Consider the following 27,347-nt stretch of genomic DNA (forward strand, 5'->3'; position numbering starts at 1 on the left):
GCGGTTTGATCCGGCCTGTAAAGTGAACATTAACACCACCAAACTAAATGAAGGGGTGGAAATGCTCACCCCCCCCTCCCAATTGACCCCAGTCCCAGACTATCCCAATGTGAAAGGCTCCTGGATTTGTTCAAAAGAATGACTCCGAGTTCCAATCGTTGTGCATTCCAGAATGTCCACATTCAAAAGGGAAACATCACATTTGAGGAAAACGGACTTGTATACTGAGACGCCATGTGACAAAGATGAAAGTGTATAACTGCCTTGCAGTAGAGGAAGAAAATAATGCCCCTGATCAAAATGACATAAAAAGGTACAGAAGGCAAGGCAGCTTTTCCCCCAGCACTTTAGTGTTTAGCATGTGACAGCAAAACTGGTGGCAATCACTGAAATTGTCTGCATTCCTGTCTGCAAATGACATTACTGTTATACTGAATAACCAAATATCTAGGATTTTTTTTACGCCCCTCCAGAGGCTGTGTTCTACAAGAGCTCATTTGTGCACAGGAGAGATGACCCTCCCACGAGACTTACATCGTTCAGACTTTGTTATACGTTTCAACGTTAATGAGTCAACTTTCTCCACTTTGCAAATGACATTAGAAAAGAATCCGGGGGGGTGGACTGCTCCTCATTTTCTTCTTCAAGCAGAGACAAAGACAAAAGCTTCCCTTTTGTTCATTATCCACTTTACTACTTGAGGAAAATGTGCTAATGAAACCTTGAAAGCATCAATTATCAAGTGACCCTGTTTGCACTTGCTCTTTCTCATTCAGCAGCAACACGAACGTCTGCTAAGGATGAACATGTGTGCTCCCCACCTTTTTTTTCTATGGGAATAAAGTTGCAGTGAAGGGGGGGGGGTGTTCGAGCTTCATTTTTAAAACTTTAAAAGCAGTCACTGATGTGTCAGAAGCCAGCCTGATAGCAGACGTTTGCTGGTTTGAATCCTGTCACTGAGCAAGGCTTGAAAGGCCCCTGCAGACTCCCGTTTTGAAGCCGTAAGAACAAGAAGAAAATTCGGGCAGTGATGCCAGCAACCTGCCGGGAAAAAAGGGCTTTTTCTGCAGGACTGTTCATACTCTGATAAGAAGCTGTTGAACTTGCAGGCCACGCCCCCTCAGAGCAGACCACGCCCCCTCAGAGCAGCCACATGTCTGTGAAGCTGCATTTTAAGTTTTTACCTCCACTGCTTATTTCTCACCTCCAGTGCTCCCAGAACTACATTCCTCTGAACTGTTTCAGTAATAAAAGACAGTTGTTGTCCGAGCCGCCATGTTGGTCTGGTTTGAACTGCAGGAGCTGAGCGCTTTGAGCGATGCCTTCAGGTGCATTACAACATGTTAACGAGCTGCTGAGCTCACACAATAGCAAGGTAGAAAACTGGGACCCACGTGTGCATGTACACAGCTCAGCGGGGAAGGTCGGCACTGCCCATGCACATTTGTTGATAAAGAAAGAGCTGGCCGACGGAAGTGACTTCATTTCCGCACTGTCAAACTTTCTTCTTGTTCTTATGGAGTATGAAACGACCTTTAACCTCCAACTGTTCAAGATGCATCTCGACTTGTGCCAAATAAACTTGTGCTACATAAAACATATAGGTCACATGCAGCTGACATGCTTTATCTCACCAAAGCAGCTCCTGCCCTTGCCTGGCTGTGAGCGGCAGGGTTTGCAGACTTTCGCCTTCCTCCGAGTCGAGAAAGTTTTTCTACTTGTTCATTCCACCAATCAAAAGGAGGAGGAGGTTTTGATGGAAAAAACACTTGCAGGGAGATTTTCCAGGTTTCAAATAAAGATGCACAATTTAAAAAACAAAATAGTACCTGTGGGTGACTTGATTAAAAAACACATCCTAATAATAATAAATGCCATGGTGCCTGGGCCTATTTCTTATCATTACACAAGTTTACACTAATTTGGCTCTAAAATATCGATCTATTGTCTCTACCCACGTTTTGAGACTTTGGTTATGGGGAGCTGACAGGCCTATCTTTGCATGTGTGAATATGAACATATCTTATCTTCCCTGTTTTATATTCATGCTGCCACCCACTGCCTCAAAAACAAATTCATTGGATGCTGAAAATACCTGCCCATAAAAATCTTTCAAAGTCTCTTAATATGAAATTCCTTTTAGGAAATTTAATTTATTAATTTATGTGTTACAGACGCCCACCCATTCCAAAATTGAGCTAAAAGTTCAGTTTCACTCTGAAAATGGTATCAGAAGCCCTGTAATGCAGCTGGTATGACTGAGAAACCTTACTGTGTGGTGACAGTGCTAACCACTCCACCATAGTGACACACGCTGATATTATCATGCAGCTCATATTACACAACCCCCATTTTCTGAATGAGCATCCATACATTACAATGAGCATTGAACATGAGCCCTAATGTCATCCTGTTTTCCCATCTGAATAAGTTCTTTGGTATTTGGTTAATATGCTTGGTGATTAACTCAGAGCTCAGATGATTGAAGCCATTAGTATTCCTACTGTGAAGTTACATTAGGCAGTAATCAAGCCAGGGGCCTAAAGGAGAGAGGAGAAGACACTCCTGAGGGTGGAGCAAACTTCACATATTAGCATACAACCACAAACAGGAATGTGGAAGTGGTAAATCTGGTATTCCTAGTTTCAGTACCAACTGAGCCTGAAAGAGCATTGGAACAACTTCAATCAGAAATTATTTGAGTGAGCAAGTAAATAAAATGTTTTCTTAAATCACGATGATCAATTTTCTGTGGCTGAAATATTAGTGTAGTTTAGTTGATGCTTTTATCTCACAGGACGAGTTCGTCCCAGAATTCCATCTTATAAGAAAACAGGTTGTTTGGTGACTGTTTAAGCTTTGGAACATTAAATGTGTTGTAAACATCTTCTGCCTGTGACTCTCAGGGGTCGTCTACACCAGGAACATCTGGTTCACCTGAACCAGATGTTCCTGGTCTGTCGTCCACACCAGGAACATCTGGTTCACCTGAACCAGATGTTCCTGGCCTGTCGTCCACACCAGGAACATCTGGTTCATCTGAACCAGATATTCCTGGCCTGTCGTCCACACCAGAAACATCTGGTTCACCTGGTTCACCTGAACCAGATGTTCCTGGCCTGTCGTCCACACCAGAAACATCTGGTTTACCTGTCGTCATCACCAGGAACATCTGGTTCATCTGAACCAGATATTCCTGGCCTGTCGTCCACACCAGAAACATCTGGTTCACCTGGTTCACCTGAACCAGATGTTCCTGGCCTGTCGTCCACACCAGAAACATCTGGTTTACCTGTCGTCATCACCAGGAACATCTGGTTCATCTGAACTAGATATTCCTGGCCTGTCGTCCATACCAGAAACATCTGGTTCACCTGAACCAGATGTTCCTGGCCTGTTGTCCACACCAGAAACATCTGGTTCACCTGGTTCACCTGAACCAGATGTTCCTGGCCTGTCGTCCACACCAGAAACATCTGGTTTACCTGTCGTCATCACCAGGAACATCTGGTTCATCTGAACTAGATATTCCTGGCCTGTCGTCCATACCAGAAACATCTGGTTCACCTGAACCAGATGTTCCTGGCCTGTCGTCCACACCAGAAACATCTGGTTTACCTGTCGTCATCACCAGGAACATCTGGTTATCTGAACCAGATATTCCTGGCCTGTCGTCCACACCAGAAACATCTGGTTCACCTGAACCAGATGTTCCTGGCCTGTCGTCCACACCAGAAACATCTGGTTTACCTGTCATCATCACCAGGAACATCTGGTTATCTGAACTAGATGTTCCTGGCCTGTCGTCTACACCAGGAACATCTGGTTCACCTGAACCAGATATTCCTGGCCTGTCGTCCACACCAGAAACATCTGGTTCACCTGAGCCAGATGATCCTGGCCTGTCGTCCACACCAGCAACATCTGGTTCACCTGAACCAGAAGTTCCTGGCCTGTTGTCCACACCAGAAACATCTGGTTCACCTGGTTCACCTGAACCAGATGTTCCTGGCCTGTCGTCCACACCAGGAACATCTGGTTCACCTGAACCAGATGTTCCTGGCCTGTCGTCCACACCAGAAACATCTGGTTTACCTGTCATCATCACCAGGAACATCTGGTTATCTGAACTAGATGTTCCTGGCCTGTCGTCTACACCAGGAACATCTGGTTCACCTGAACCAGATATTCCTGGCCTGTCGTCCACACCAGAAACATCTGGTTCACCTGAGCCAGATGATCCTGGCCTGTCGTCCACACCAGCAACATCTGGTTCACCTGAACCAGAAGTTCCTGGCCTGTTGTCCACACCAGAAACATCTGGTTCACCTGGTTCACCTGAACCAGATGTTCCTGGCCTGTCGTCCACACCAGGAACATCTGGTTCACCTGAACCAGATGTTCCTGGCTAGCAGCAGGAGGAGCAGGGCCATAGACCTATAGAACTAGAAGCTGCTGACGCTAGCAGCAGGAGGAGCAGGACCATAGACCTATAGAACTAGAAGCTGCTGACGCTAGCAGCAGGAGGAGCAGGACCATAGACCTATAGAACTAGAAGCTGCTGATGCTAGCAGCAGGAGGAGCAGGACCATAGACCTATAGAACTAGAAGCTGCTGACGCTAGCAGCAGGAGGAGCAGGACCATAGACCTATAGAACTAGAAGCTGCTGACGCTAGCAGCAGGAGGAGCAGGACCATAGACCTATAGAACTAGAAGCTGCTGACGCTAGCAGCAGGAGGAGCAGGGCCATAGACCTATAGAACTAGAAGCTACTGACGCTAGCAGCAGGAGGAGCAGGACCATAGACCTATAGAACTAGAAGCTGCTGATGCTAGCAGCAGGAGGAGCAGGACCATAGACCTATAGAACTAGAAGCTGCTGACGCTAGCAGCAGGAGGAGCAGGACCATAGACCTATAGAACTAGAAGCTACTGACGCTAGCAGCAGGAGGAGCAGGGCCATAGACCTATAGAACTAGAAGCTGCTGACACTAGCAGCAGGAGGAGCAGGACCATAGACCTATAGAACTAGAAGCTACTGACGCTAGCAGCAGGAGGAGCAGGACCATAGACCTATAGAACTAGAAGCTACTGACGCTAGCAGCAGGAGGAGCAGGACCATAGACCTATAGAACTAGAAGCTACTGACGCTAGCAGCGGGAGGAGCGGGGCCATAGACCTATAGAACTAGAAGCTACTGACGCTAACAGCAGGAGGAGCAGGACCATAGACCTATAGAACTAGAAGCTACTGACGCTAACAGCAGGAGGAGCAGGGCCATAGACCTATAGAACTAGAAGCTACTGACGCTAACAGCAGGAGGAGCAGGGCCATAGACCTATAGAACTAGAAGCTACTGACGCTAGCAGCAGGAGGAGCAGGACCATAGACCTATAGAACTAGAAGCTACTGACGCTAACAGCAGGAGGAGCAGGACCATAGACCTATAGAACTAGAAGCTACTGACGCTAGCAGCAGGAGGAGCAGGACCATAGACCTATAGAACTAGAAGCTACTGATGCTAGCAGCAGGAGGAGCAGGACCATAGACCTATAGAACTAGAAGCTACTGACGCTAGCAGCAGGAGGAGCAGGACCATAGACCTATAGAACTAGAAGCTACTGACGCTAGCAGCAGGAGGAGCAGGACCATAGACCTATAGAACTAGAAGCTACTGACGCTAACAGCAGGAGGAGCAGGGCCATAGACCTATAGAACTAGAAGCTACTGACGCTAGCAGCAGGAGGAGCAGGACCATAGACCTATAGAACTAGAAGCTACTGATGCTAGCAGCAGGAGGAGCAGGACCATAGACCTATAGAACTAGAAGCTACTGACGCTAGCAGCAGGAGGAGCAGGACCATAGACCTATAGAACTAGAAGCTACTGACGCTAGCAGCAGGAGGAGCAGGACCATAGACCTATAGAACTAGAAGCTACTGACGCTAACAGCAGGAGGAGCAGGGCCATAGACCTATATAATTCGAGTTATATGCAGGTTTAGGAGCAGGAATCTTTTTTCTAAAGTTCTATGTGCTCTGTCTTCTTCTGTGTTTTTGGTATGTTTGGTGAGTCACAGCGCCCCTGAAAGCCTGGCATGTGTACTACAGCCCTGAAGCCTCGTGTTGAGCCGAGTTCATAGAGACGTGTTCTTAGTGACGTGTGGACGGAATCTTTGTTTTGAGAACCTCGAGGAGAGAAAAGATGCTTTTGCCTGGTGTGGATGTGGCCTCAGTCATCCACGTAACCCCAAGAGGACGAAGCTTCCAGGATGAGAGGTGAATGTTTACATACAGTAAGCCTAGTATATTTTAGAAACAAACAAATTATATGAACAGGTGGCAATAAAATCTATAAGTTATCCAAAACGTCAGAACTCATTGCCAGATGTAATGAAACTACATCCCATCTCAGGGTGTTGTGTTTTTGTTTATGCATCATTTTCAAAACTAGGCACATTTCGTTCTTGTTTCTTGTGGCCTGTCTGTGTGTTTGTCACACGACCTTCGACACATCGGACCATAAAAGGGGTTAAATGGATGGTGACGGCACAATGATGGGCAACTCTCAGCTCTCATTATGAACCCAAGTCTGCTCCTGACCCTGTGTGTGTCACCATACGTAATGACACACACACTTCACTCCGGCTACTGAACCGTGCCGAGGGCCAGGTGAGAGGAGAGGTGCTGATTGGGCAGAATTAGCATGAGGCTGTCTGTGATGGTCTGAGGAAGAAATGGAGGCTGACGGAGGAATAGTGTTTGGCTGGGTGGGGCGGGGGGTGGGGGGGGGTTACATGGGACTCCCCAGATTCATGGCTTTGACATCTGTGTCCTTCTCGACTCGCTGCTCACAGCCCGTTTGTCATGCCACCCCCCCAACCCCCCAACCCAGTTCTCTTGCTCTCTCCATCCCCCCCATTGGTCAGCTGTGAAGAAAGGGAGACCGGAGTGGGAGGGGGGGGGGGGGGGGGGGGGGGGGGGGGGGGGGCTGGGACAGAACACATTCCTTTTCCCTGGACACGGCACTGTGCCAGGCTTGCAGGGTGGAGGTTGAGGATGAAGAGGAGGTGAATGTCGTGGGGTAACGCTCTTCTAATGTAGCTTAAACACACATGCTGTAAAAGTGCTGTGGGGACCAGAGCAGCAACAACTCACCACAGCCGTGTGCACAAGCATTAAACATTGGAAAATAAACAGAAGCAGCAAAATTATTTGTCTCAACTTTCAAATTAGAAAGTTGGTTTTAGTTCTAATTAGCACAGCAAAGGTTTGCTGTCTGGCTGGAGATGAATTATTGACATTGCTGTGAGCATTTTGTCCTGTTGACAAAAACACTGACGACTTCTGCCTCCAGTGGCGACTTGGATAGTCATGTCACAAAACATAGTGCCTTGATAACCTTTACATTTAGACGTTAAAGTTTTCCTTTGATGTGATGCAGAGTAAAAGTCATGAAAAAGTCTATATTTCTTGAGAACCAAACAGTTACTGCTGAAAATTACTACACAATAGCAACATAAAATCAACTATAATGAAACCTTCAGCTGTGAACTACAGTGAAATGTCTCTTAGAGCTGTTCCATTCTGGGTATTTTGACAAACTCACCCTGACAGCATGGCTTTGACGCTCATGCTAGTTTGCTCGCAATGAGGACGCTGTCTTTTGTCTCACTGTTGTGTTGTATCTGCAACTCTTAAGAAATGTGTGCAAGAATCAATGTTTTCTTTTAAATTTTTAGACTTTACTTCTCTTTTGGGCCAGTTTTGGCCCTGAGGTTTGACACCTCTGGTTTAGTGTATGTGACCAAAGCATGCTCAGTTAGCGGTTTATCTTATTACTGAAATGATTATTCTAATTATTTAAATTTACAGTTTTCAATCAAATTACAGGTTCAAATTTAGAAAATCATTGATGCAGTGACGTAAAACTATCCAACCATCCATCCATTGTCTGCCGCTTATCCAGGGCCGGGTCACAGAGGCAGCAGCCTGAGCAGAGTTGCCCAGACTTCCCTCACCCCAGACTCTTCCTCCAGCTCTTCCGGTGGCACCCCAAGGCGTTCCCAGGCCATAGAGAGACATAGTCCCTCCAGGTGTCCTGGGTCTGCCCCGAGGCCTCCTACCGGAGGGACATGCCCGGAACATGACCATAGGTGAGGGTAGGAACGAAGATCGACTGGTAAATCGAGAGCTTCGTCTTTTGGCTCAGCTTCTTCACCACGACGGACCGATACAACGTCTGCATAACTGCAGACGCTGCAGCGATCCGCCTGTCGATCTCACGCTCCATCTTTCCCCCACTCGTGAACAAGACCCCAAGATACTTGAACTCCTCCACCTGTGACAAGGGCACTCCACCGACCTGGAGGGGGCAAGACACCTTTTTCAAGTCGAGAACCATGCTTCACACTCGGCTGAGAACCGTGTCAGTGCACGCTGAAGGTCCAGGCTTGATGGGGCCAACAGAACCACATCATCCGCAAATAGCAGAGATGAGATTCTGTGGTCCCCAAACCGGACCCCCTCCGGCCCCCGGCTGTGCCTAGAAATTCTGTCCATATATATGATGAACAGAACCGGTGATAAAGGACACCCCTGCCGGAGGCCAACGTGCACTGGGAACAGGTCCGACTTACTGCCGGCAATGCGAACCAGGCCCCTACTCCGGGAATACAAAGACCGAACAGCCCTCAACAAGGGACCCCGGACTCCGTACTCCCGGAGCACCCCCCACAGGACGTCTCGGGGGACGCAGTCGAACGCCTTCTCCAGATCCACAAAACACATGTGGACTGGTTGGGCGAACTCCCACGAACCCTCAAGCACCTGGTGGAGAGTGTAGAGCTGGACCAGTGGTCCACCATCAGGAGAACCTGGTGGAGGGTATAGAGCTGGTCCAGTGTTCCACCATCAGGAGGACCTGGTGGAGGGTATAGAGCTGGTCCAGTGTTCCACCATCAAGAGAACCTGGTGGAGGGTATAGAGCTGGTCCAGTGTTCCACCATCAGGAGAACCAGGTGGAGGGTATAGAGCTGGTCCAGTGTTCCACCATCAAGAGAACCTGGTGGAGGGTATAGAGCTGGTCCAGTGTTCCACCACCAGGAGAACCTGGTGGAGGGTATAGAGCTGGTCCAGTGTTCCACGACCAGGACGAAAACCGCATTGTTCCTCTTGGATCCGAGGTTGGACTAACGGCCGGACCCTCCTCTCCAGTACCCTGGAATAGACTTTCCCGGGGAGGCTGAGGAGTGTGATCCCTCTGTAGTTGGAACACACCCTCCGATCCCCCTTCTTGAAGAGGGGGACCACCACCCCGGTCTGCCAGTCCAGAGGTACTGTCCCCGCCCGCCACGCGATCTTGCAGATACGAGCTAGCCACGACCGTCCCTGCACATCCAGAGACTTAAGGAACTCTGGAACTCCCGGTGCCTTACCACCGAGGAGCTTCACAACAACCTCGGTGACTTCAGCTTTGGTAATGGACGAGTCCACCTCTGAGAACCCAGCCTCTGCTTCCTCAATGGAAGACGTGGTGGTGGGATTGAGGAGGTCCTCGAAGTATTCCTTCCACCGCCCAACGATATCCCCAGTTGAGGTCAACAGCTCCCCACCTCCACTGTAAACAGTGTTGGTGGAGAACTGCTTCCCCCGCCTAAGGCGCCGGACGGTTTGCCAGAATTTCCTCGGGGCCGACCCCGTAAAACTAGAAATAAAATAAATGTAATGCACAAAGTTGGGGAGTTTCCATCTCTACCTTTATATTTACCTTGAAAAGAACAAGATTAGATGCATTTTTCACGGCATAGGACAGACGGAGCTCTACTGCTCATCCCACATATGCATGTTACTTAAAAATGTGGCATAGATTCAAAAGGAAGCAAACAATCTTTCCTAAAGGAAATATGAAACTCAATTTCTTTCTAAATGTATTGTGCTACAAGGTCGATCATCATAAAAGAATAATGGTGTTTACATTTGGTCCTTTCAGTAGCTGTGATGTGACGGTGGCCTGCAGGCCCAGTGGGAGTTTAAAGACTCATGACGAGCCATACGCTGTCCTCTGACCTGTAACTCTTTGCTTCAGTCACGTCAAACCTTCGCTTGTCTGAGATCCCTCACTCACTGATCCATCCCTTTAGGTGCCGTCACTCAGGCGCCTCCTCCACGTGCTCGTATGTGTCTGACCTCTCTCTCGTGTCCCAGAGAGCCACTAAAGCCAGTGTGCTGGAACCGTTCCTGAGCAGGGCCACATTTGGCAATAGTCATTAAATTGAGTCTGTGGCAGGGAAAGGATGACCCAAGGGGAAAGATTCCTCCAAGAGTGTCCAACCATAGCATTTGTACACTACAGGGTTTCATTATTTTGCCTTAAATGTGTATTTGGAATTTGTTTTTTTAAATAAACCCCACACTGCAATGCTTAAGCACAGGTGCAAATAAAACAACAGGACTCCACTGCTACATGCATCTTTCCTTCCCAGAAGACGACCACATTGGAGACATGGCGCTTGTACCAGCTGTCTATCGGATTAAAGTAAAATAAATACCTTTCAGATGTTTTTAGACTGATGTGTCACGTGGTAAACTCAATGGGAAATACAGAAAAGAACATGTTCAATCAGTTGGAGGTATGTCCACAGAGAACTGGATGATACTGTGTCTCAAGCTGGCTTCAGCAGCAAGGTGGACACTTCAGTGGAAAAAAAAGTTTTACAAAGAAAGAAAAGGTTTTCATTAGTAATAAATATATTCATAAGAAGTGTAAAAATAAATGCAGTTAATGGTGCATCAACTAAGCAATGACCCTTTTCTTTCATTACTCAAGAAAAAACAAATGTAGAAAGTGCATCTCAGATAAATGTATTGAAGGTCTGTTGATGGCGACAGTATTCAGCATGCCTGCTGTTTACTGTTCAATATCTACAAAGAAACTACTGGAAAACAGTGAAATAAAGCTTTTCAAGGAAACACTCGATATTTAAGCCCAGATTTCAGTTTTATATTGCAGAATCAAAGAGAAGCTTACCTGAACCGTCATCAGCCAAGTAGAGATCTCTGGCATGCAGGACTGAGTCCAACATGGATTCAAAGAGCAAGAAGTATCCCTGGGAAGGAAAGGAAAACACATTGCTGTTACAAGATCTGCTTCAAAAACAAACAAACAAACAGCAAAAAGACAAACATTCAATCTCATTGACCAATTCCAGGAAATAAATGTTTGGCAACAAAAAGGCCACAGCTCTTTAAGACAGTTGGGATTTTTAATTCCAAATCACCGCAGTGAATCTGTATTGATGTGGTCTTGACGCTCAGCATCCAGAGGTTTGACCCTGGGCTGACCTCCTGTTCTGCCTCAGTAGATGGAACATTAACCGTGGTATTATTCCATTAATGCCCAAATTGACTTTTGTCCACATCTTGTTGGCTTCGGCCTGAATGGCAGATTCTGCTGACAAATGGCTTTTCCTCCGTGCCACCAGCACGTCCGGAGACACGGCCAATCAGACTGATGCCACGCTGCTGCTCCCAATGTGTTATTTGTGATGACAACACCTGTGCTGTTTCTAGCATATGGGAGGGCATGTTTCCATCTGGGATGAGGAGGTGGAGCAAAATCAAAACATGCACTTCCGACTGTAACCGTCGACCCACATCAGCCCGTCAGAGAAGAGCCGGCATGAGTGGCTCCTCCAGCAACGGAAACACCCAGCCATTGTTTTCACATTTGTGTTTGACGATCAAAACACAGCAAGGAAAAGATCTCTAAAAGGCTCCCCCCCCCCCCCCCAATATAGATGTGTGGTTCATTCTCCATCACAAAGATGAATTTGTTTACAATTACTTGCCTGATTTCTGGCATTTGTTGATTGATTTTTTTTCTTGAGATGGTAAAATACAATGAAAAACTCATCTTTACATGAAAATAGCAAGACACCACACGTCAGTGTGATATACTGATGGAACCAAGACGTTTAAACTATAGTATGAAAATGGCTTTGGGAATTTGTTGTGCAACGTCATCAGAATGATGAGTGGAACAAAATGGAAAACAAACTGTCGAGTTGTATTTAGGAATCCAATGTCACCTTAGAGGAGGGAAAGGAGACAAGGAGAGTTAAAGGCCTGCACAGGAGATAACAACTAAATGAAGGTGTGTGTGTGTGTGTGTGTGTGTGTGTGTGTGTGTGTGTGTGTGTGTGTGTGTGTGTGTGTGTGTGTGTGTGTGTGTGTGTGTGTGTGTGTGTGTGTGTGTGTGTGTGTGTGTGTGTGTGTGATTAAAGACAAAGGGACGAGTGAGACTGGGTGATATTGAGGGAACATAGAGGCCAGCAGAATAGTAAGTCACTCAGATAAGAACCTTATTATTCAAATAAAGACAAGCCGATATTACTGAGAGGAGAGGAGAGCAGGAGAGGAGAGGAGAGGAGAGGAGAGGAAAGGAGGGGAGGAGGAGAGGAGAGGGGAGGAGAGGAGAGGAGAGCAGGAGAGGAGAGGAGGAGGGGAGGAGGAGGAGAGGAGAGGAGGGGAGGAGGAGAGGAGAGGAGAGGAGAGGAGAGGAGAGGAGAGGAGAGGAGGAGGAGAGGAGAGGAGGGGAGGAGGAGAGGAGAGGAGAGGAGAGGAGAGGAGAGGAGAGGAGAGGAGAGGAGAGGAGAGGAGAGGAGAGGAGGAGAGCAAGACAAATAGTAGTAACTGTTTTGATCTATAACTCGTCACCATCTCTGTCATGGACCGGAGCTGATAATGACGACTACCCCCCAACCCCCCCCCAACCCCAAGGTGATAAAAGAGGGAAGCTTTCTCCGGTTTATCAACACTGGACCGTCTCAAACCAAAGTCAGGCCCGCGGATCATCTGCAGCTGACTGTTGTGGTCCAGTCAATGTCCTTATCAGCAGAGCAGGTCGTTTCTAAAACCCTCACACAGAGTACACCAGCCTCGTAATTTACAGCCCAATTTCACGGGACACTGCTTCACTTGAAGGAAAAAGGATATGAGAGAGAGAGCGAGCGAGAGAGAGAGAGAGAGCGAGAGAGAGGGGGGGGGGAGAGAGAGAGAGAGAGAGAGAGAGAGAGAGAGAGAGAGAGGGGGGGAGAGAGAGAGAGAGAGAGAGAGAGAGAGAGAGAGAGAGAGAGAGAGAGAGAGAGAGAGAGAGAGAGAGAGAGAGAGAGAGAGAGAGAGAGAGAGAGAGCAGAGTCACACCTTTAACCATCAACAAGGCTCCAGGATTACAGTCTTCTGCCACCTCACATGTCACCAGCATGCAGCCCACCCTCAAAATGTAGACATCTGCAATGTTAACCACCGAAAACCACAAAACTCAGATGAACATCTGTGGAGCGCTGAGGAAGGACGACCTGAGGAAGGACGACCTGAGGAAGGACGACCTGAGGAAGGACGACCTGAGGAAGGACGACCTGAGGAAGGACCACGGACATTTGTTCAGTCGCTCACAGAACTAGAGTGACACAACTAAACTACTGGTGGATCAAACCTTTAAATTTAGCGTCTAATTCAGCAACAGTTTTCTGTAAAAGAACAGTTTTTGTATATTTTGAAGTACACAATCATCCTCCCCACAGTAAGTGACCATCAATCCATCATTTGAACTTGTTTTAACAAACTTTAGGTTAGGAAGAGTCATGAAGCAACACCAGACCTTCACAGCAATTACGGAGGTCCTAACCCTAACCTTAACCCTAACCCAGGTCCTAACTCTAACCCTAACACAGGTCCTAACCCGAACCTACAACACGGCCTCAAAGCACTAGAAGTAAGCGGCCTACAACAAAACATCAACTGGACACAAAAACAAAGACAACAAACAGAAAGGAACTGGATTCAAAAACTAAACACCCAGCATCCAGCTGGACTAAATCAAAATTACTAAACAAACCCGCCCTAAAACTCTGCCGACCGTACTGAGGGCAACCTTGAAACAGGGCAGCCTGGACGGCCCATGCACCACCAGCCCACTCATAGGACACAAACAGTGTACTACTGGGAGAAGCTGGATCCATTTTACTCAACCGAACCTTAACCCTAACCCAGATCCTAACCCTAACCCAGGTCCTAACCCTAACCCTAACCCAGGTCCTAACCCTAACCTTAACCCAGGTCCTAACCCTAACTTAGCGGATGCATTTTCAGATACTGCCCCAGCAAAACCCGGAGGTAGCTCAAACGGCAGCAGTGATCGGCTTCATTGGAAGTGCAGAAATGACCGACTTTTTCACATATTTAGACCCATAAAGAGTCACAATAATGGGGCCACGTGCCTCCACATGCCCCCCCCCCCCCCCCCGCATGAAGCTCCATCATTAAATCCCAAGCTTCACGCGTAACTTTATCCCGGGCCAGCTCACCCTGCTCGGATCACGGCCTCCAGCCACACGCCCCTCCTGCGGCTCCAGGATCCAGACCCTAAGTGTGACTTAACCGAACCCGAGACAGCTCACCCTGCTCGGATCGAGGCCTCCAGCCACACGCCCCTCCTGCGGCTCCAGGATCCAGACCCTAAGTGTGACTTAACCGAACCCGAGACAGCTCACCCTGCTCGGATCGAGGCCTCCAGCCACACGCCCCTCCTGCGGCTCCAGGATCCAGACCCTAAGTGTGACTTCACTGAACCCGAGTCAGCTCACCCTGCTCGGATCACAGCCTCCAGCCACACGCCCCTCCTGCTGCTCCTGCTGCTCCAGGGTCCAGACCCTAAGTGTGACTTCACCGAGCCCGAGACAGCTCACCCTGCTCGGATCAAGGCCTCCAGCCACACGCCCTGAAGGCCCCGGCTCCAGAACCAGGCCCTCCACGCGGTCCCGTGTACCCACACTTAAGCACCCCCCCCTCGGACTAAACACCTCCAGCCGCCCCCGCTGCAGGGCCGTGCCCCTGGGACCAGAAACGGGCCCCGTGCCGGTCCACTTAACCCGGGCCAGGCTCACCCGGCTCAGGTCACGACCTCCAGCCACACGACCAGCAGCACCAGCGTCCAATTGGAGGCCGTCTGATTTCCTCCGTTTTCAAGCACATTGCGCCAACTCGGCAGGGCTCTGCTTCAAACCGGCGCTGTTTCCGGCATGCCAGTTCATTTTGTTGCTGGAAACACACCGGCACCCTAACCCTAACCCAGGTCCTAACCCCAACCATAACCCTAACCCAGGTCCTAACCCTAACCCTAGCCTCCAACCCTAACCTAGGTCCTAACCCTAACCCAGGTCCTAACCCCAACCATAACCCTAACCCAGGTCCTAACCCCAACCATAACCCTAACCCAGGTCCTAACCCTAACCCAGGTCCTAACCCTAACCCTAGCCTCCAACCCTAACCTAGGTCCTAACCCTAACCCAGGTCCTAACCCCAACCATAACCCTAACCCAGGTCCTAACCCCAACCATAACCCTAACCCAGGTCCTAACCCTAACCTAGGTCCTAACCCTAACCCAGGTCCTAACCCTATCCCCCAACCCTAAACCAGGTCCTAACCCTAACCCAGGTCCAAACCCTAACCCAGATCCAAACCCTAACCCTAACCCAGGTCCAAACCCTAACCCAGGTCCTAACCCTAACTCAGGTCGTAAACCCAACCATAACCCTAGCCCAGGTCCTAACCATAACCCAGGTCCTAACGCTAACCCAGGTCCAAACCCTAACCCTAACCCAGGTCCAAACCCTAACCCAGGTCCTAACCCTAACCTTAACCCAGGTCCTAACCCTAACCCTAACCAGGTCCTAACCCCAACCATAACCCTAACCCAGGTCCTAACCCTAACCCTAGCCTCCAACCCTAACCTAGGTCCTAACCCTAACCCAGGTCCTAACCCTAACCTAGATCCTAACCCTAACCCAGGTCCTAACCCTAACCTAGGTCCTAACCCTAACCCAGGTCCTAACCCTATCCCCCAACCCTAACCCAGGTCCTAAACCTAACCCTAACCCAGGTCCAAACCCTAACCCTAACCCTGGTCCTAACCCTAACTCAGGTCCTAAACCCAACCATAACCCTAGCCCAGGTCCTAACCATAACCCAGGTCCTAACGCTAACCCAGGTCCAAACCCTAACCCTAACCCAGGTCCAAACCCTAACCCAGGTCCAAACCCTAACCCAGGTTCAAACCCTAACCCTAACCCAGGTTGGTAAACAGTGTGAATGCAGTAGCTGAGGACGTGTCCACCCCCTCTCTCCCTCTGCTTGGTTAACCGAGGTGGACATACTGTGTCCCACTAAGCAGACAGTATTAAACACGTCTCAGCCACGTGCAGAATACGCAGGTGGAGGGAAATATTTGATGCTGAGAAACACGGTGGTGTTGATGTACTGTTCCTGGGATTTCCCCTGGTAAAACAACTAGTAATATAATAACTTCAGTCAATCTGAATGTAATAAATACAATCAAAACATAATGATATGGCCATTCTGAATGGAATGAAGCCAACAATGTAAATCAATGTTTGATAAGCAAACTGCAGAAAACCTGCAAAAAAACCCATATTTTCCCAAAAATACAGCTCCATTTATGTATTATCACATTCTTGGCTACAGTTATTACATTCTAAAAAATGTTTTTAAGGATACTTTTATCATGTAATAACGTATTACAAGATTGGCAAAATATGATTATGACAATGGTTCAAATAGCTTATTACACTATTGGCAAGTTATTATGTTAGCGGCTGTTATTACATTAGTGGTCGTAACGTGTGTGTGAGTAGGATGGATGGAAACTTTTATTTTAACCTTGTTAAAAATACAAGACTACTTACATATTGAACACTTGCAAAATCGAGATCGTCAAGTTAAACTCAAGCCACAAGTACTACTTTCATAGTTTCCATATACTGCATACAAGTTGCCCTGCCTGATGCTTCAGCCGTCACTGATATTGATTAGTCAGCTTGTCAGAGCAGTGATTGACCACGTTTAAGTAAATGTCCCAGTTGTTGATATTGATAGGTAAAAAAAAAAAAAAAGCTTTGAGGGAAAAAAAAACTTCATCGGCCTCACTTTCCCTTGATTTAATTCGCCTTATCTTAATTCCCTTGTTTAAGACGAAAAGAAGATTAAATCTAAACACAAAGCTCTTCCACTAACTTTTCTCCTTTTTGATAACGTTTGTACAGATCGATGCCTGCAGGCCCGACGCCGCCGACAGCCAGAGGTGGCAGTGTGAGGAAACGCTTCCGTCAGGCGGCTGGTCTGTTCGGTGGCGTCGGCGCTGTGCATTTCCATAAAGGAGACTAATGAAAACCTAATGAGAATGGGCTGGAGCAGCTTATACACATTAACAGAATTAGCATATAAAACACATTCCCTTGAGTGGCCAAACACCCACACACACACCCTAACACACACACACACACACCAACACACACACACACCCTAACACACACACACACACACACACACACACACACACACACACACACACACAAAGGCAGACACACTCTTTAGTCGGTGTCACGTTTGTTAGGAATTTCAGTATTTTCACTAAGTTATATTCGACCCTCTTAAGATTAAAAAAAAAAAAAGTGCCTACATCCTATTAAAGTGATTTCTTTCTTTAGTTGCTGGAGGCAAACGAGGAAAAAAAAAACCCCAACTTCACTATAATGTAGTTTTTTGTGCATATGAACCCATGGGAAGCTGAGTGGCTGTCAATTCTAGGTACCAAGAGGCATTTGGGTACAAAATGTGCATCAGCAGTTTACACTTGCCTCCGCCCTCCAGTACCTCCTCTCTCCTTTCACATTCAGCACGTCTTCCTCAATTACTGCAGATCATCATCACTTCCTGTCCCGGGAGGGGCCCAGGCAAAATAAAGGAGATGGCATACATGCATGAGTGTGTGTGTGTGTGTGTGTGTGTGTGCTTCTGGATGAATGGGGATATCTCCACGCTTCGCTGCATGCTGGAGACTGCAGTCCTACGTCAGCAAGCCTCCCCTGTTCCATTGTACAATCGAACAACACTGAATTAGCATAAACACATCACACACTTCCCTGTAATAGATATTAGCGCGTTGGAGCTGGACATGCGTCACGGCAGCGGTGGCATCAATGTAATTTCCACTTAAAAACACGCAAATGAAGAGATGTGAGGGAACGATTGTGTGACAAAATCTGCAGTGCAGCTGCAGGGTTCTTAAAGGCTGTGGCTCCTCTGCAGGCCACTATAAACTTTTATTTGTGTGCATTGATTTCCTCAATAAAAACCGTCATAGTTTACGAAATAAAGAAAGTTCTGTGTTTATGAGATGAAATGCACGACTTAAAATGTTTTATATATATTACCACATATGCAGCAGTAATATTTTTTTTTTTTTTTTTATAAATAGGCATTTATTTTACAACTTCATTTGTTTGCAAGGTCAAAGTCAAGTCTGCAACAAAGCTATGGACCTTCAATACAGATATTCTTATCAGCATAAATCCACACACACACACTGTAAAAATGCTAATGAACGTACATTTGGTGAGGCACTTTATTCAAGTCCATCATTTTTAAAAGGGAACAAAGAGGCCATTTCTCTCTGCAGAAGCAAAGTCGACTGAGCGATACAGTATGATGGTTTGGGTTTATGAGGATGTCTGTTTCTGTGAAACATCAGGTCCTCCTCGCAACAGTTCAACCCAGAGAGCAGTTACCTTTCTATTGGTTGTTGTGCCCAGATGAGGCTGATGCATCATTGCATTTTGGAAACATACAGTGCAATAATGTACTGTATTGTGGGTTTTTATGTATCAAGCCGTTTGCATGGACCGGCTGCCTCTATGGGCTTCTGCCTCGCTGGGCGCCAAGGGGGGAAAAGACTCATAAAAACAAGGGATATTTCACTTTCACGCACAGGGATCTCTTACCGACTGTCACACTACGATGTCAGAAAATATCTAACACATCCAAGCATAGAAGAATATATAATAGACTGTCATTTGAATATCCATTATGTGTGAAGTCTGTATTGCAATAAAATGTAGACGTTTATAGTTTAACTTCAATTTCCTCTTCATGTCTCTGATGAAGGAATTAAAGGTGCAGGTATTGAATGAGATGTAAAAATACAAGCACAGCTTTACATAATCAAAGTCGACTTTGGTACGGGAACAATGGATTTTGGATCCATTAATGATGAACTAGTGACTGACCTAAGATATACATGACCAATCTGGGGCTCTTTCTGTGTGATGCTTGCATGTTCTGTGTCCATGTGGCTAAAGATGTTCGTCTCTCTGTTACCCTGTGAGAGACCGCGGAACAGTCCGACGCATCATTTGTCTTGGTACACAGCAGGCTGGGAGAGTCTCCGGTGATGTGGACCCTGGATCCACCACGGAACCAGAACCTGCTAAACATCCAGGAACAAGACGAGCTCCATGCATCGGCTCAGACAAAACCACATCGTGGTCTTTTGGGAAGTACGTACTGCTAATAAATCCTCATTAGAGCTCCCACACACCTGTGGCTCTGTGTGTGTGTGTGTGTGTGTGTGTGTGAGACTGACTGACTGTCAGACAGAAGGACAGAATGACTGATGACTGCCAGTGTTTTGTTGGGCATGTGAAGCTCCGGCCCTGATAATGAGGCTGAGGAAGAAGGGCTGCCATTCATTTGACATCACACACACACACACACACACACACACACACACACACACACACACACACACACACACACACACACACACACACACACACACACACACACACACACACACACACACACACACACACACACACACACACACACACACACACACACACACACACACACACACACACACACACACACACACACACAGGGGAAGGTAAAGTATGAGTCAAGAGGCGTTTACGGGGTATTTTCACACTTTCCTTGTTCAGGGTTCTTTTCCTACTTTAAATGAAACTGGACTGTTGCTCAAGAACAACTTGACATTCAGGGAGAGTTTCTCCAAGGTGATTCACCGCTTGCCTCCACACATCACTCTTCAGGGGCGCCCACTTTCGCTTCCCGACACAAACCGTTATGAGAAAGACAACCAACTGTATTTTTACAGTTAGAGTTTCACCACTGTGATTGTTTTCTGCATCCATAGTTTCTGTTGGAAGCTCTCGTAAAGGGAACTGCACACTTTTTTCCAAATACTCAAGATGGGATTCGGTGTGCGTTTCTTTAGTTTAATTACTCGTGGTGCGGACGAACAGGGAAAGACTGATGCTGCCTGGAATGGTGTCAATTCCTGGAGAAACGGGTAGACTAGTTCCGCCGATGGCTCCGCTGAAAGCCAGAGAACATTGTGTGCCCTGGAGGAAGGCTGTTCTATCAAACATGGTGCAATGTCATTTTTTACACTCAGAGCGGAGCGAGGGCAGTCACACTGGTTCTTCATATCCTTTGGCAAGGTGATTCTCCTGCTATTCCTGAAACACTGTTTATACTAGATGTGTAAAACGCAAGAGAAACGTAGTTTGTGAGTCTCTACAGATGATCTAAACTCTTTCTGCTTCATTTCGCCATCATTTGTGAACACGTTCATATTTGCCAGACAAGAATCAGATGAGTTGTTGGAACCTTACTGGCCATTCGAGTGATCAAATAGGAGCATTTTGGTTTTCCCAACACACTACTGGATTGACTTATTGACAGAGAAGAATACAATAGGCAAGCGGGGAAATGGTACTGACAAGGAAACTTCTATGATCAGTAGATATCCAACAGAGGTGGATGCTAGGATGTCAACAAACCCGGGGATGTGCTACAAAATCTTAATGCTGGAAATACACGTTGACGGATTTCCTTGAGAAAGATAATGACAATGTATTAGAGATGGACACCAGCAACTACAACTGGGCCCTAGATATTTGATTTCTCCTGTGTGGATTCTGGTAGAGAAGCTTTAAGATACACAGAAGCTTCTCTACCACCTCACTCTTCAGATATGTGAAAGTAAGTCATCTGTGCATCCTGCCAGATTTCTCAGTCTTCTCACTGTGAGGGAAGTGTGTCCCACACTGTGTCTGAGGAACTCCACCTGTGGTCCTAAATCACAGGTCCTCTGAGGATTCGTCTGCTCCAAGTTTGTCAGAATCATAAGAACCCTTTCAGCGTCTATATCAAATCTGGGAACGAGCCGACTGCCGAGATTTTGCACCAGTCCTATGATCGTATGTTGGGTAATTTGATGGACACATTGATGAGACAATAACATCAGACTTTGCTCACCATCACTAATCGGAGGGATATTTGTTGCTGATGTGATTTTTAAAGTGAATTCTAAAGTTTTTAAGAATTTAGCAGTTGCTGGGATGTTAGTTTTATGCAGCAGACATTAGAGAGGTACAGTAACTCTTCTGATATCCATATATGTTCATGTCATAAAACAAATTGGCGCTACTTGACCCCATCATCACCGATGGTCTTAGTGTAACTTCATTCAGCCTTCGGGTGATCGGCTCCCCCTCCTCACTCTCTCCCTCCTCCTCACTCTCTCCCTCCTCCTCACTCTCCCCCCTCCTCATTCTCTCCCTCCTCTCTCTCCCCCTCCTCTCTCTCCCCCTCCTCACTCTCTCCCTCCTCTCTCTCCCCCTCCTCTCTCTCCCCCTCCTCACTCTCCCCCCCTCCTCTCTCTCCCCCTCCTCCTCTCTCTCTCCCTCCTCCTCTCTCTCTCCCTCCTCACTCCCCCCCCTCCTCTCTCTCCCCCCTCCTCACTCTCTCCCTCCTCACTCTCTCCCCCTCCTCTCTCCCCCCCTCCTCACTCTCCCCCCCTCCTCTCTCTCCCCCCCTCCTCTCTCTCCCCCCCTCCTCACTCCCCCCCTCCTCTCTCCCCCCCTCCTCTCTCCCCCCTCCTCACTCTCTCCCTCCTCACTCTCTCCCCCTCCTCTCTCCCCCCCTCCTCACTCTCCCCCTCCTCACTCCCCCCCTCCTCACTCTCCCCCTCCTCACTCTCACCCCCTCACTCTCACCCTCCTCTCTCCCTCCCCCCTCTCTCCCTCCCCCTCTTCACTCTGAACCCCCTCTTCACTCTTTCCCCCCCTCCTCACTCTCCCCCCCTCTCTCCCTCCCCCTCTTCACTCTGAACCCCCTCTTCACTCTTCCCCCCCCTCCTCACTCCCCCCCTCTCTCCCTCCCCCTCTTCACTCTGAACCCCCTCTTCACTCTTTCCCCCCCTCCTCACTCCCCCCCCTCTCTCCCTCCCCCTCTTCACTCTGAACCCCCTCCTCACTCCCCCCCCTCCTCACTCTCCCCCTCCTCACTCTCTCCCCCCCTCCTCACTCTCCCCTCCTCACTCTCCCTCCCCCTCTTCACTCTGAACCCCCTCCTCACTCCCCCCCTCCTCTCTCCCTCCCCCTCCTCTCTCTCCCCCCTCACTTGCTCTCCAGCCACCGATCTGCTCTGGACTGTTTGAGAAGGAGAAGTGATCAATGCTGTGAGTTATGAAATGACAGAGGTGCTGCTGAAGGCACTCTCTCAAACACTGCCACAGTGGCCAGACACTCATTTGGCCCCTGCACCACCTCCTCCACCACCTCCACCTCCACCTCCACCACCACCACCACCACCACCACCACCTCCACCACCTCCACCACCTCCTCCACCTCCACCACCTCCACCTCCACCACCTCCACCACCTCCACCTCCACCACCTCCACAGACACACAGTATCAGCCGTCTGTCTATTACCCTGCAGCCGCGTTCAGCCGCTCCAACAACTCCAATAAGTGCACTTCAGTGAACCAGTCCTGTTTCTTTTCAACCTTAATTGTCAGTTAATTAACTCCACACCCTGCCATAATACATACAAGGTTATCTTGTGATTTGATGTCATGGTAAAAGAAATACTTTACTCTTTATTAAAAGCTTGGATCATTTTGTCACCATTACTGCCATACATTATTAATATTTCCTTTTGTTTGGGCGTTTTCTGCACAAATGAGTGATGGACAAACAAAATATAAGAAGAGCACAAAATAAATGTTAATATTCATCCATAATCACAAAAAAAAGTTCAAACTTTGCTGTTATATGGATAAAAGTCAGTTCAACTTCAAATGCACTTTGCTTATTTCCTGTATTTCTAAGAGCCAGATAAGAAGATCAGTTCTTTCAGACAGATCAATAGATAGAAATTAACATAATGTTATTGATCCTTGAGGAAATTCAAATTATCAGCCACTTGAGGTCAAATAAATAAATAAAAACAAAATTCTCAGATTAAGTATACTACATGTCACACAACAAAAAGTGCAGTTGGTTAATTTGGAGTCATTTAAGACAATAAGGTCAAACTTTTTCAAAGTTTTTCTTTTTTCAATCTGCATTTTCTCATGCCTCATGCCCCGGAGTGGTTCTAGAGAGAAGAATGAAAATAACGCGTGGGAACGAGAAACTTAGTTAATAGTTAATAATACGAGGGAATGAGAAAATTAGTTAATAGTTAATAATACGAGGGAATGAGAAAATTGAATCTACGATGGCGGAGCTGTGGCTCTTTTCCAGTCTTTGTTTTTTCACACTTTCATGGTAACATGATTGTCTGCACGAGACAACAGGGGGCGCTCCACTATGAGACGCTCCACTATGAGACGCTCCGCTATGAGAGACTCCACTATGAAACGCTCCGCTATGAGAGACTCCACTATGAGAGTCTCCGCTATGAGAGACTCCACTATGAAACGCTCCGCTATGAGAGACTCCACTATGAGAGTCTCCGCTATGAGACGCTCCGCTATGAGACGCTCCACTATGAAACGCTCCACTATGAAACGCTCCACTATGAAACGCTCCGCTATGAGAGGCTCCGCTATGAGACGCTCTGCTATGAGACGCTCCGCTATGAGAGTCTCCGCTATGAGACGCTCCGCTATGAGACGCTCCGCTATGAGAGGCTCCGCTATGAGACGCTCCGCTATGAGAGGCTCCGCTATGAGACGCTCCGCTATGAGACGCTCCGCTATGAGAGGCTCCGCTATGAGAGGCTCCGCTATGAGACGCTCCGCTATGAAATGCATAGTTATATAAGGTAAAAAAAAAATGACAACTGGGGAAGAAAATTTCAGAATTGTCACTATTTATAGTTCAAAATTCTTTTAGTGGAAATATTTGTGTATTTGGGACAAAGTTTCCACTATCTTGCTCTGGACAAGTGTGTAAAGTAGCTACTTCACATGAGCACCATGTAATGTCGTATTTATAGGAAGGTTCATGTGTTGTGAAACTCTGGCCCAATAAAAGCCACAATATTTGTCTTCTTTGCTAAAACATTTGAATTCCAGTCGTATTCAACTCTTTGGAAAAAAAGTTTTAAAAGTTTTAAAGGGACTTTTAATTGATCCATCTTTTCCCTCCTTATCAGTAGTAAAAATCTCCTCATCCATGTGAAATATGTTGGTTTTCCTTCAACACCAGTTAATCATCTCATCATATAGAAATGTCAGGTTGTACATCCGGTGTTTCCAGGTATCTACTGTAAATATTTGGGGGCCAGAAATCAGTTCAAGTCGCCTGCTTCTGAGGACATTTTGGTCTTCCTGCATTACTTTAGACATTCACAAATGAGACATTACTCCAGAATACCCGATTCATTAATTCACGCTCCCTTTCATATACTTTCTTTCAGTCTATCTTTGGCCGTCTTTACTCAATATGGACAACTTTCCAAGCACAATAGATCCATAAATACACTTTACATTTTAAATGGTCTCCTTTTCTGCAGCGAAGCTCAAACATGTCTTTATCCAAACACCATGGATGTGGAAGTCCAGAAAAGGGGGCAGACAAAAAAAACCTTGGTAGCAAATCTATTTTTAGTCTCAAAATTCCCTTTTGTGCATCCCAGTGACTGCTTTGACCTAATTTGGCTATTCTCACTTGAAATCCTCTTCCAGTCTTTGTTTTCTGGGTGACTTTATAAAATTCAATTATAGCTACTAAAAACCCAAATAATGGATGTAATGCAAATGGAATCAAGCAAAGAGCAGTCTAAAGATTCTTTCACATGTCCAGTGAAGTTACTTCTGTGAACAACTGTCAATTTTTCTTTCCACGCAGGCAGATTGCAGGGCAGCTTTTTGATGTCCTGGCCACTCTGAGAAATGTCTGCCACCGCTGGCCTGATGAGAAGCGACTGGAGGATTCTTGGATTTATTAGCGCTTGGTGAGCCAGTGTCATGGGAGATTACGCCCCCTATCCTTCACCGCTCCTCCGGCACGTCAGCAGCCCAATTTCAATTTCCTCCGCTGAGAGGAAGGGAAGGCTGTGGCTGGCGACCCCTGCTCGTGACCCTGGGGTTTCACGATGGATGGGGGAGGTGGAGGGGGGGCAGATACGGGCTGCTCATGAATTAGGGATGACTTCAGCGGTGCGTTCAACTTTGGCCGTCCCGGCTGTATCGCCACACAGAATCTCCCTGATAAATGGCCATCAAGGGGAGAGAAGACTGCTGGAGCTGGATAGATATTCAGGAGGGTTGAGTTTAGCTGCACTTAACACACGTTTAAAACACACGCGCCCTGGGACTCCATGCAGGGAGGTGTTTAGGATCCTATGGTCACCAAACCTGAGCAATTTGACAGACGGTAATAATAGTTGCTGATGTATATGTAGGTCTATAGAAATCATCATCCTGAACTAATGACTTGGCAAAAATGTACTAAAATAGAAAAACAGCTGTATGTGACAGTGTCTCCCGATGACACACAGCTGTATGTGACAGTGTCTCCCGATGACACACAGCTGTATGTGACAGTGTCTCCCGATGACACACAGCTGTATGTGACAGTGTCTCCTGATGACACACAGCTGTATGTGACAGTGTCTCCTGGTGACACAAGGCTGGTTGATGTCCATCTTAACTGTATTTTAGACATTAAGTCATGATGGCAGCAAACTTCCTGCAGCTCAACCAGGACAAAACATGTTTTAGTTCTGCTCCTGAATGCCAGAGAGAGAAACTTTTACCAAAACTGTGTTGGGCCACTCCACCTCATGGAAGGGGGGAGGGGGGACCACGTTTTAAGAACAAAGAGACCACATGCCTGGAATAATTCGCCATTGGTCATGTGACCCTCCCCCCGGGTCTTCCCCCCCAGCATGGTGCATCACTGCAGGTCAACGGCAGGGGAACCCAAAACCTCCCTCACCGGCCGGAAGCTCCGGGGCGAGCCCCGTCAGGATTGGTCCACATCGCCCTGAGCACAGCGGAACCGCCACACCACGAAGAGGTATAAAGTCCAGCCACGAATGCAACACGCGTCTTTCCCAGTCGAACGTCCGTCTGGACACGACGCACCTCTTCGCACGGAGACAAAGGACCTGGTGTTAACACGCCGATCAGGCCGGAGTTTCTTCACCTCGCTGGACGAGCAGAGAACAAACTGTGGAATTACTTTTGTTTTTCTTTTTGTTCCTTTCTTCCCCTGGATCCTGAGTGTGCGCTGCGACCGCACACTCCCCCTCATGCTGACCTAAACCCTGCCTCCCCCCCCCCCCGTTCCTCACAAGAAGCTCCTGATCCCCCCTTGGATCATCCTCTGGACTTTCCCCGTGTTCACAGAACAGTTCAGGTTATTTCTCTGGGACGCCAGAGAAACCCGCCCGATGGATTTCAACCGGCCATGGAAGGACGTTCTCCCTCGTCCAACTAAGTAAGGCTTAGAGTCTGGGCAGGTAGTTAGAACAACGTGACTTTAATATTACTGTGTGTTGGATTTATATCCCTCCCTCCCTCCCCTTACCCTCCTCCTCCTGGAGTCTAATCCTGCCTAACTCGCAGATCTGGACTCTGTGTACAAGCTGAACACACTGCACAGGCTCCAGAGCTCTCTCGCTTTCTCTCTCTCTCCTCCTCTTTGCTTCCTCTCTCTCTTTCCTCCTCTCCTCACTAAAGATTGCACAACTCGGCTTCTGGGACCGTGTGTAGTTCACTGTCCCTGGGATTTCTCGGCCACGAGCCCCCAGGCGCGCTCCAAGCAGGCTCACGAGCCGTGCACGAGCACAGTGACGTCACGCTGTCCAGAAAGAGTGCGCCGAGCGCCTCTGGTGGCCGCGTGGGTGATTGCAATCTCTTGAAAGACCGCCACTCGGTGGACACGTCGAGTCATTGCATTCTCCCTCCGTGCGCCGCCGCGCCCCTAGTGGTCGTTACGGTCACTGCCTCGAACCAGACGCCTGCCACCACCTGGTGGACGTTCGAGGTCATTACACCCACTCACACTGACCCTCCAAGGTCCGCCGCCACCTGGTGGACACTCGTGGTCATTACACCCCACTCAGACAGACAGACTCTTTCTTTGTACATAATGTTGCTGTTTAGTAGATTAGATCTCCGTGTTCAATGACGTTTGTTGCTTGATTGTGTTGGTTTAATAAATAA

General features: G+C 47.7%; 1 protein-coding gene across 1 annotated transcript in view; it reads right to left on the reverse strand.

Annotated features, from left to right (window-relative positions):
- The window catches only part of prmt3 (protein arginine methyltransferase 3), a 104,936-nt gene that overhangs the window by 54,863 nt on the left and 22,726 nt on the right, over positions 1–27,347 (reverse strand). Inside the window, exon 11 of the mRNA XM_080499901.1 lies at positions 11,029–11,107. Coding sequence (XP_080356027.1) covers positions 11,029–11,107 — 79 coding nt within the window. The remainder of the gene's footprint in view (positions 1–11,028; positions 11,108–27,347) is intronic.

This window comes from Blennius ocellaris (assembly GCF_963422515.1).
Source record: "Blennius ocellaris genome assembly, chromosome: 1".
Classification (NCBI taxonomy): Eukaryota; Metazoa; Chordata; class Actinopteri; order Blenniiformes; family Blenniidae; genus Blennius; species Blennius ocellaris.